This window comes from Pituophis catenifer, unplaced genomic scaffold (assembly GCF_029215685.1).
Source record: "Pituophis catenifer annectens isolate HBS135680 unplaced genomic scaffold, rPitCat1.0.hap2 SCAF_2, whole genome shotgun sequence".
NCBI classification, from domain to species: domain Eukaryota; kingdom Metazoa; phylum Chordata; class Lepidosauria; order Squamata; family Colubridae; genus Pituophis; species Pituophis catenifer.
This window is the reverse complement of record NW_027256882.1, coordinates 120,682,453-120,693,613: the sequence shown is the minus strand read 5'-3', so window position 1 is coordinate 120,693,613 and position 11,161 is coordinate 120,682,453. Positions and strand designations below refer to the sequence as shown.

The 11,161-nt window shown below is 40.6% G+C and overlaps 1 protein-coding gene across 1 annotated transcript; it reads left to right on the top strand.

Annotated features, from left to right (window-relative positions):
• Positions 1–4,051: 4,051 nt before the first annotated feature.
• On the top strand, positions 4,052–10,641 carry NACC1 (nucleus accumbens associated 1). The gene is made up of 6 exons (XM_070934366.1): positions 4,052–4,720; positions 4,763–5,018; positions 7,295–7,468; positions 9,310–9,415; positions 9,670–9,767; positions 10,382–10,641. The coding sequence occupies exons 1-6, from the start codon at positions 4,052–4,054 to the stop codon at positions 10,639–10,641; spliced, it is 1,563 nt and encodes a 520-aa protein (XP_070790467.1).
• The last annotated feature ends 520 nt before the right edge of the window (positions 10,642–11,161 follow it).

Genomic DNA, 11,161 nt, shown 5'->3' with positions numbered 1-11,161 from the left:
TATAACATATAATCTGTTTTGCAACCTTCCATGTGCATATTTTGACTTGGCACTAATTGTCCTCCACCCAGTTTATCCTTCTTCCTGCAAGAATACAAGTAGTAGCTGAATTGTAGCATCACTTGAAATGCTTAGTCTTCTGGCATAGTGAAAATGCTGTTTAAACTTAATAAAAACAGATGCAGGAAAGATGGAACACTTAACTACTTGACTTCATTTTACAATTATGAGAAAACAATGGCTCAGGTTGGAAAGGACCTCTTCCCCCCTCCCAAAAAAAACCCCCAGAATCTCTGTTTTATTTAATGGTTTGGTTCTATCACCCTGCTCTTTCCATTGTAATTATATTTGACTCAGAAGAACAATCATCTTTAGCCAGAAAATTTGGTCAGGCAGCGCTCTAAAGGCTATATTGTCTTTTTCTAAGTTTTCATATAAGTCCATTAAATAAACTAGTATATAATACTCAGGTAACAAAACTGCTGTGTGCCTATACTTTTTGTTTTATTGGGCTCCTTAAACATTTTTCCTTAGAACTTGTGCAATGGAAAGTGGTATAAAAACGGCACAGTGTCAGATCTCTAACCAAGTTGTGAATGTTGGTCACCCATTTCATTGTGTTTAGTTAAGAATAAACGGTCTGGTTTGTCAGCTTTCATTGACGTATTCAATGTTCAAGCTGTAAAGAGTTCTTAATGAAAGAATTCCATAGTGTCTGTGTTCTCTTGTTGATATCCTCTTTAATCGTAGTATTAAAAGAAGAACATGTTCATGCTGTCTTGATAATTGAAAATCAAACATTTAAGATTAAATCATTTTAAAAATGCTATATAAAAATCATGTGGGTTAACAATACACTGTAATATTAGTACTTCAACAAATGCTGTCATGATCAACATAGGTATAAATAAGGATCATTTGTAATGTAATAATAATCAGGATTCATGATTGCCTTTTCACAGTGGAAAGCTTCTAAGCCTTCCAGTTATGGTGCCCAAGAAAAGATTGAATTAATGCTGCAAATCATCCTCAATTTCCCTCCTTTCCACTGAGATTGTTCTCCTATCATAGAAACAGCACAATGATACTTTTGGAATGGAAGTCTTGCCTTTCATCCCATATGTAGTCCTCAGTCTTTATACATAGCTTTGTTTATTATTAGATATTTGTATCTCTGCTTGATTATCGTAGGTTAAAAAAAAAGGATAAAGATCAGAAGTTTACCAAATGGCTGTCAGGATCTTCTATTTGTAGAATATGCTTATGCTTCTGGTGGGTATCCTGCATTTTCTAGAAGAGATGGTGAAATCCTCAGCAAATTGTCATCTCAGAAACCTCTATTGCAGTAAATTAAAATTGAATTTTTAAGAAGTGGAATGCTCAGCATTCAAAATGTATGAATGTTTGTCTCATTCTGATAAACATTCCATTGAAAACAACTGAAAGTCTATTCCATTACAAATTCATATTAAGGATGTTTCAGTACTGCTTTATAAAAAGCTGCATAAAAGGTTTTTATTTTCTCCCTCTTTATATCTTCCTCCAAAAATTGCTAGCGGTTTTAAAGCTTTGGGGGAAGGAGGGATGCATTTACCTGATGCTATCTGAACATGGAGCAGAAATCTTAGTCACTTCCAGTGCCAGCATTCTGAATAAACTCTCTGTAGGGAGGATTATCTTGTATTGTTCTGCTCCAACCATCTCCAAATAACTGTAAAGCACTGTTTCACACCCAAGCCTTTTGTAGAATTGGGAATTTTTAAAAGCAACAGCCCATTGTGTACCTATTCTGTGTCCTCAGCTGCATTGTCATTCCTTGCAAAGTAATTTCTCTCTCCTGTGTGATTTGCAGCAGGAAACTTTTGGGTCATAGTGTCTCTCTAGTAAAAGAATAATGGACAACAACCACCACCATTAATTTTGTTGATATTTAATATTCCACTCAGCATTAATCTGCCCTCCAGTTGTAAATGATGTGTGGGAATAAAAAAATAAACCATTTTGTCTGTTTTTAGCCCAAGCTTTCATTTACATTCATAGTGTATCTTATCTCTGACACACATATTGTTTGTCCTAAAAAGACAGTGCCATGATTTAGAGTTCTCTGAGCTATTATCGGGGAAGATCAGTATGCTCATAAGAGCCTGCCCCTTTCTGGAGGTAATAGGTAGGAAGCTTCACTGGGTTTGCAGATCACCATTGCTGCTGGATTATAATCTGTTTAGTATGAGTAACTATTTTACAGTACCAAAGCTACTATATTTATTTCAGCATAATCCTAGTGCTGTCACATTGGATTGTTTTTAACCAAGATTAATAAGAAGCTACACTTAAATATTTCCTTTTTCCATAACTCCTGCAATGTTCAATAATATCAAAAGAAGAAACTTGAGTTGTGAAGTTTCATATGCTGCTCTCAGTTTAAATGGCCAGAATACTATAAAAAAGGGGGAAATCACATAATAAGAATGGACTACAAATACTATTAATTTCTGGTTGCTTTAATTGCCACAGAAATCTAAAATGTGCCCAGAGTATGGCAAATATTACAGCCATTTTAAATGTCATGCTTGCAGACAAATCCAGTGTAGCTGTCTTATTATTTGTTTATGTATTAATTTCTTTATAATATTTGTTAAATAATTCCCTCAGGTCAAAATAAAAGCTACTAGTGGCATAGAGGTGAAGATGCTTACCTACTCGGAAGGTTGAGAGTTCAATCCTAGGGAGCGACAGATGTTTATCAGGGTGCAAAGAGAAAATATCTGCGAATTCCACTTAGGCATCAAGAAGGGCATCTAGCCAGTAAACGCTCAGCGCCACTCAGTCGCCTCGACCCCACCCCAAAGCAGGGGATTACAGGGTCGTAAAAAGAAAAAAAAACTACTGTTAAAACAATTTATAAAGGAGATTGTATGTTTATGTGTATAATTGGAGGTGAAATTATTTTGGCCATGTTTCTTCAAAGTACCTCACTCAGTCTGGTGCTCATTAAGCTAAATGGTTTACTTAGTGCTTTGGCCCCAGATGACCAATGGAATAGTTGCCTTAACTGTATAGTTTGCAGCCATCTTTTGAGAGCATCTTGCCTTATTTTGTACAGACTGACATCCTATCACCTCCTGGTTTGTTTGCTTCTTACAGTAAGAAGGGAAAAACTGTCATAGTCTTCCCCCATTTCTCCTCCCCATTTCATCACCATCCAGCCATGCTTATTCAGAGGGTCAGGTGGAGGAGCTATGATACAGATATAACAGCTTCATTTTACAGTTGCTCTAGACTTCCCATCTCTTTGCTGATGGCTAGGAATGCAGGCTAATGTCAAATTAACTCTCCTATGGATGTGAACAAGGTAAGTAAACAGATGCCTAACCTTCAGTACGAGTTTAGATAAAGCAGAGCCTAATTACATTTTGTCAAAGGTTTGTGTTTATATGATACACAAAGTCTTTAAATGAATGACTTAGTGCTTTTGAATATTGAAAACTGGAGGAAGAACTAAGACTTTAAGGTGACGCTTCCATTTCTAGAGAGAGCATGTAAAATGGTTGATTGCGTGGACTACTTCATTTCTGCTACCTCCCTAATGGAAGGTGTGGTCCTAGGGTTCATATGGCCTATGAACCCCTTTTTTTGTGGTCTACAGAGGCCCTGGAGATCACACTATCAAAATTTGGCAGCTAAGTATCAAATTGTGGAGATGGAAAGAAAGAAGAACAGAAAACCAAAGAAAGAGGTATAAGCTGTCAGATTGATTTAAACATTTAAAAGCACCTTTTAAAAATGCTCTATCAAACCCTACTTCTTCTGTTTGCATGACCTCACCATTTCAAGGCCTTGTCCACTGTAGCTCTCAGCTATTTTTTTTTTTATTTTTTACAAAGGGTGGCCCAAGGCTATCAAAACATTGCCGACTTCTGGCTGATCTCCTCTCTTTGGCCCAGTCTCCTTCCTTTGCCCTTTTTCCATGTCCATTCCACATTTAACTTCTCTGGCTCCTTATTCTTTTTTCCAGCGTACCCATCTGGGTGAGGAGGAGAAGAAGAGGAGGATGGCTCAATTTCTCCAGATGGAGATCCCCAACTTTGGTAATAGCATCTTGGAATGCCTGAATGAGCAGCGGTTACAGGGGCTGTATTGTGATGTCTCAGTGGTGGTGAAAGGCCATGCTTTCAAGGCACACCGAGCTGTGCTGGCTGCAAGCAGCTGCTACTTCCGGGACCTTTTCAACAACAGCAAGAGCACTGTGGTGGAGCTTCCTGCTGCGGTGCAACCTCAATCCTTTCAGCAGATCCTTAGTTTCTGCTACACTGGCCGCCTAAGCATGAATGTGGGTGATCAGTTTCTGCTCATGTACACAGCAGGGTTCCTGCAGATCCAGGAGATTATGGAAAAGGGGACTGAGTTCTTCCTGAAGGTCAGCTCACCCAGCTGTGACTCGCAAGGCCTGCACACTGAGGAGGCGCCTTCCTCTGAGCCACAGAGCCCTGTGGCACAGACATCCACCTGGCCTTCTGGCAATACGCCCTTACCCCTGGTCTCTCGTGTAAAGACAGAGCAACAGGACTCAGACTCTGTCCAATGCACATTTGTGGTTAAGCGGCTCTGGGAAAACAGCCAGAAGGAAGGGAATAGTGGTGGCAGTAATGGCAGCCGCAAAATGGCCAAGATCTCCTCCCAGCAGGAGTTGAGCGGGGGGAGCCGGCAGGCTCAGCAGCAAGTGCAACAACAACAACAACAACAGGTCCAGCAGCAGCAACAGCAACAGGCTCAGCAGCAGCAGCAGCAGCAGGCAGCACTAACGGGGGGAGGTGGAGGGGCAGGTGTGGTCAGCGGCCCCAGTACTTCAGACCAGACAAGCCCTGGCACCTCCAGTGCTTACACCAGTGACAGCCCCAGTTCCTATCATAATGAAGAAGATGAAGAGGAAGATGCACCCGAGGAAGGCTCCGATGAGCAGTACCGACAGATCTGCAACATGTACACAATGTACAGCATGATGAATGTAGGGCAGACGGGTGAGTATCCCATGTGGACTGTTAAAAAGCGTTGTGACTGTTCTGCTTGCTTTAAGGCAAGGGAGTGTATTGCGCTCTATCCCTGTTTTGATCAGAATATTCACAGAGATGAGATGCAAGGGAGATCTTGTAGGATGGATAGTAAGGTTGGATGACAACAGAATCTTTGCATATTATCTGCTTAACTTTACATTTATTGCCAAAGCCGATACATGTTGCATATGTTCACTTCTGTTGTTTAAAAAGTGAGGTGTGGCTATGCGTCTCTGATTCATATGGACAGCAGAAATGTTCAGTAGCTATCTAGCTGGAGAGCCAATTTGGTGTAGTGTTTAAGGTGCCAGACTAGAAATTGGGAGAATGTGAGTTCTAATCCTGTCTTAGGCACAAAACCAGCTGGGTGGCTTTTGGGCCATCACTTTCTCTTAGCCCTAGGAAGAAAGGAATGGCAAACCACTTCTGAAAAAGTTTGCCAAGGAAACTGCAAGGACTTGTCCAGGCAATCTCCAAGAATAGGACACAATAGGACACAAAAACAGCTGTTTTTGATTCCAGACGTGAGGGATGTTTGTGCATATTGCAATTGACCAATATGAAACAAGTGGATGTGTTCTGATACATTTTGTATGTGTTTGTGTGTGGGTTTGTTTTTATGTATGTGTGTGAGAGAGAAGTGAAAGAAGTGTGAAGCAATCCTGGGAAGGATTTTAAACTAGGAATAATTAGAACTAAATCTCCAAATATTAATACTAATGTCAGCCTAGAGGAATTGTTATGAATAATATTTATACAGTGGTAGTATATTTGAAAGTAACAGACTAACCAAGGCTTTGAGTCCATACTCTGAGGCCAACTTGCAGACTAAGTTACATGACCTGTATTTTGCTAGATAATTTTTTTCTACGGGTGACTTTTGTTCTCTTGCTCATAGAATTAAAATAGGAGGGGACAAGGTAAGTTGTCAAGGCGAACTCCCTGCTTAATGCAGGAAGCCAGTATCCATGACAAAGGGCTGTCAACCTCCACCTGAACACATCAAGTAAGGGGCAGGGGCAACTGCAACGTTGAATATCAAACCAGAATGCTACGATAGTGATGATGGGAACTTGTGTCTTCTGGACATTTTCGTGGCTTCTCTGCTCAGGGATTGGGAGATCTTCTGAAATACAAGTAATAAAAATATATACTGGAAAGTGAAATCATAGCAATATGTTTAAGCTTCGCAAAGTCAAGAGTTGTCATTTCTGCCTTGGTGACTTATAAACGCAACCAGCAGCCCTGCCCTCAAAGAAAATTCAGAAATACCAGAAATAGTATAGTGCAGAATATTCTTGTCACCTGTTGACAGGCCTGAGCTAGCATTCCTCTATAATATATACATTTGGGCCATACACAACTTGCTTGTTCATTTTCTACCCAAATCCAAGCCATTCTCTCTTTTTTACCTAAAAGGCTCAATAGCCCAGCAGCCCAGTCTCGGGGGTTGACTGAAGGGACCTTACTGAGATTGGGCCAGCTTTATCTGTACAACTAGTAAGTCTTTCTCTATTTTAACTTTAATATTTTGGGGTTGCATCTTATCAGAGGTGCTTTAAGCATTCCATGTGATCTTTATAAGAGGCAACTGAGGACTTTTCTTTCTTTTTCTTTTTCAGTCTTTGTCAAGTTGTTTCTGCTTCACAGCTGCTGCACCATATGTCCTATATTTTTCATTAGTTTGTTTTTGTAGATAGCTTTAAAGTATTGCATTATATGATATCGTTGCTGAAAAAAATAGCACATGACTTACTTTTAAAAAATAAAGAATAAAATATGTATTGAGGGTCTAATCACTAGAAAAGCTGCAGTTTTCAGCCTCCCTGATTGCTTCCGGGTCTTTCAGCATGTATTCTCCTGAAAAGTTTGTGAAATATTTTCAGAATGTACCCTAGAAATATGGACAAGGAGGGTGAATAGCAATCTCTGCTTGAGATGAATAAACAAATCCAATGATAGTGGATTTTCTCCACCTGTCAGCATTGCACTTCTTTGCCTTCCTTGGAAGAAGAAGAGGTAGTTGTTGTGATTCCATTTTTTTTTAATAAAAAAAAAAGATGTAGTAATTTCTGAGCTCTTTCAATGACTTGCTTAAGAATACTCTTCAAGAGCGAGTTGCAAATGTAGTTGCAGAGTTCAAATATTTCAAAGAGAAGAATAGCCTTGGTACCTTCATTTCATATCTGCTCACCACTTTCTCCAATTTTCCTCCTATCCTTCCTTTTTTTCCCTTTTTTCAGCAGAAAAAGTAGAAGCACTGCCAGATCAGGTGCAGTCAGAGTCTCGCAACCGGATACGAGTGCGGCAGGACCTAGCTTCACTGCCTGCAGAACTCATTAACCAGATTGGAAACCGATGCCATCCGAAGTTATATGACGAGGGTGACCCAGCTGAGAAACTGGAGCTTGTGATAGGTAGGACTACTTGGGGTTGAAACTGATTTCAGTAAATAAGAAAAATCTTGCTTACTTCTTACATAAGATTCATTCTGTACTTTGGGGGATTAATTTTTTGACTCAACGAAAAGCAGTCCTGATAATTATGTTACAATAGAGTCAAAATTTGAGCTAACATTATTTAAAGATGCCTTTAATTCCCACAATTAAAGAAAGGAAAGAATACAAGTAGTACTTAACTTGCGGCCACAATTGAGTCCAAAATTTATGTTGTTAAGTGAGTTTTGCCCCATTTTACAACCTTTCTTGTCTCAGTTGTTAAGTGACTCACTATGGTTGATAAATTAGTAACCTGGTTGTTAAATATAATCCAGCTTTCCCATTGACTTTGCTTGTCAGAAGGTCGCAAAAGACGATCACATGATTTTGGGACACAGCAACAGTCATAAATATGAACCAGTTGCCAAGCATCTGAATGTTGATCACATGATCATGGGGATGCTGGAAACGTCATAACTGTGAAAAACGGTCATAAGTCACTTTTTTCAGTGCCGTTATAACTTTGAACGGTCACTAAATGAACTGTTGTAAGTCGAAGACTACCTCTGTTGGCATTACCTGTTATGGCACCTTGTACATGTCAGAATACTGAACCACGGAAAAGAGAACTACGGAAAATGAATAACAAGCTAAAATTATGCATGTCTTTTTTCCACTGAAAGTCAGGGTTCCAAGTAACACCCCCACCAAGTAAGACTCCGAGGCAATCAATTCTTCAAAGATCCATTTTATTGGAGATGTCATATTGGCACATCTGGGAAAATCCAAATCTGAAAGCTCTCGGGTTTTCCCCACCCAAAAGAAAGTCAAAGTCCCTTCCCCTGCACCCACATGTCCATCACATGGTCCAATCAATCCACTGTCCCAACTGAAGATGCCGCCCAGTCACGCCACTCCAGGTGCAGGCTGAACGTCCTTGACTCTCAGAGAAAAGAATGTTGTTATTGCTAAATAACTCTACCAACTCCATACAACCCCCCCCCTTTTCCCACAGCACTAAATGTGGCAGCCCTGAAGATCCAAAAGAAAAGATGGCATCTAGGGCTGACACTGAAATGGGTGTAACTGTATCTGTGAATATGGTCTCGGAGTCCAATCAGATGTGAGGAATGTCAATATTTCATCCTTATAGATATGCTTAATGGCATCAGTTAAAAATGACCTATAAAGAATCCCTATCATTACTCTTTAATATGTATAGTTTCTTAATGTGACATACTATTAATCAGTCTTTATGGCTTTCCATTGTCTTACAAGGCACTGAGACACCACCTATTGATTGGTGGCCAGGACTGAGTAAGTAAAGAAGTGCCCCAGTTTAGTTAGTCATATTAGCAGCTCCTGCCTCTGTGCTCATTCCAAAAAGTTTACTCTATTTGATCTAAGGAATGGGTTTCCAAAATACAGGTTTCTTTCAGCCCAGCAAAATAATCATTTTGCAAACAATTCTGTGTTTAGAATTTCAAAGCTCTTGCTTGGGTTTGATTTTGTCCTCTGGATATCTGTAAGCCACTAAAATTCCTAGCCACAGATATGACTCCCAAACAGATCATGTGCCGTATTACAGAACTCATTTGTGTAACTGACTTGGTTGGATCAAAGCTATCAAGTGAAGTGGTCTGTTTGCCAAACCACTGGATGGCATTACAATATCAGAATCAGCAAGAAATGGGATGAATCTCACCTTAACCGCATTATCTTTTGCCCACTGCATAAAGCTTTTGACATGGTACTTGACAAGATGCTATATTGGCCTGTATACAGTTTGAATGTACACAACAGGCTTTGTTTCTGTTCAGGTACTAATGTGTACATCACTCGGGCACAGTTGATGAATTGCCATGTTAGTGCTGGAACACGGCACAAAGTGCTTCTCAGGCGGCTACTAGCATCCTTCTTTGACCGGTGAGTAAATGAGCTTCTGTGCTATGGAGAAATAAGTATGTGGGTGTGGATGTCTCTTCCTGTGTGTTTACTCCTTCTCATCCCAGTGTTCCTTTCTGCTCTGGAGATGATGTCCCAGGCTCAAGGAACAAGGCAGGAACTGAGACTCAGATAAAGACAGATAGTGTTCAAGTGGACAAAATTAGCTATTAGAGGAAGAGCACAGTAAGACACAGTGTGTAATAACATTTTAACTGCCTTCTTACCATTGCTAGGAACACCCTTGCCAACAGCTGTGGCACTGGAATCCGTTCCTCTACCAATGACCCCAGCCGGAAACCTCTTGACAGCCGAGTGCTGCATGCTGTGAAGTGTGAGTGTCTCTTCAAAATATTTGTATGGGAGGGTGAATAAAATATAGGAGCAAACTATACTTCCCACTTGAAAGAAAGGGGGTACCTAGGAAATCTAGCTAGCATGTAATCTCTTTTGAGTTATTAAAATCTATAATGCTTATATACCATACTGATAAAGGTAGTGCCAGATTTAAAAGTTTGAAGTTAGTCCTTTCTCCCAGTTCCTGCTGAAGCTTTAACTTGGCCCTGACTCTTTGCAAGCGTGAATAGGTCTTGGACAGTGGTGGAATTCACATTTTTTTACTACCGGTTCTGTGGGCATGGCTTGGTGGGCATGGCTTGGTGGGCGTGGCAGGGAAAGGATACTGCAAAATCCCCATTCCCTCCCCACTCCTGGGGGAAGGATATTGCAAAATCTCCATTCCCACACCACTCGGGGGCCGGCCAGAGTTGGTATTTGCCGGTTCTCCGAACTACTCCAAATTTCCACTACCAGTTCTCCAGAACCTGTCAGAACCTGCTGAATAGCACCCCTGGTCTTGGAGCTAGAAACAGGCAAAGAGCCATGGGAACATTCCCAATTGCTGCTATAGCAACCATGATTAAGGTGTCCTTCATTTTCTTCCTTCAGTTTATTGCCAGAACTTTGCCCCAAACTTCAAGGAGAGTGAGATGAATGCAATTGCTGCTGATATGTGCACAAATGCACGACGTGTTGTCCGTAAGAGCTGGATGCCTAAACTGAAACTACTGATGGCTGAAGGCGACGCCTATACAACCTTCATCAATGACAGTGGCAAAATGGAGCCAGACATCATGGGTGTGGAGCACAACTTTGAGACCAGCAGCCATGATGGGGATGCAGGCACCTCAGCCGAGGGCCTCCAGTGAAGTGTGCCCACCTCTTTTTCCAGGCGATGGTTTTTAATTTCCTAATTTGATTTTTTTTTTTTTTTTTGTAGAATCGTTTTCCACATTTTCTCATTTTCTTTTTATTATTGTTGGTTTGTTTTTTGTTTTTGTTTTTGTTTTGGCAGAGGGGAAAGAAAGCATTGTGCTATCTCCTTTTTTTAAAACAAAGATGCTTCAATTTTGACCTTTCTTCCTCAGGCACTACAAGTAGTTTGAGCTCAGAGGAGACCCTGCTGCTGCTGTTGCTACTGCACTGGCAGTTCCGACTGGCATTTCTCCTCTCCCAGCCCCTTCTTTTGTGACTGTTTTGATAAAAAAAAATATTTTAGTGGGAGGAAAACAACCAAATCCACTTGCAAATACACTAAGGAAGTAATGTCCAGAACACTACCTGTTTCCTCCATCATATGTTTGTTGTCTCCAGTTTAGGGCTATAACTTGGGCTGACCATTACTAAGTCTTTCCTTTCTAGAGAATGGGAAACACGAGCAGGAAAGGG

What these genes read in the sequence shown, in the direction of transcription:
- NACC1 (XM_070934366.1), top strand. Translation starts at nt 4,052, where the DNA reads ATGGCTCAATTTCTCCAGATGGAGATCCCCAACTTTGGTAATAGCATC. An exon ending in GAAACTGGAGCTTGTGATAG is followed by an intron (nt 7,469 to 9,309) that starts GTAGGACTACTT and finishes GTTTCTGTTCAG; the next exon opens with GTACTAATGTGTACATCACT. An exon ending in CTAGCATCCTTCTTTGACCG is followed by an intron (nt 9,416 to 9,669) that starts GTGAGTAAATGA and finishes TACCATTGCTAG; the next exon opens with GAACACCCTTGCCAACAGCT.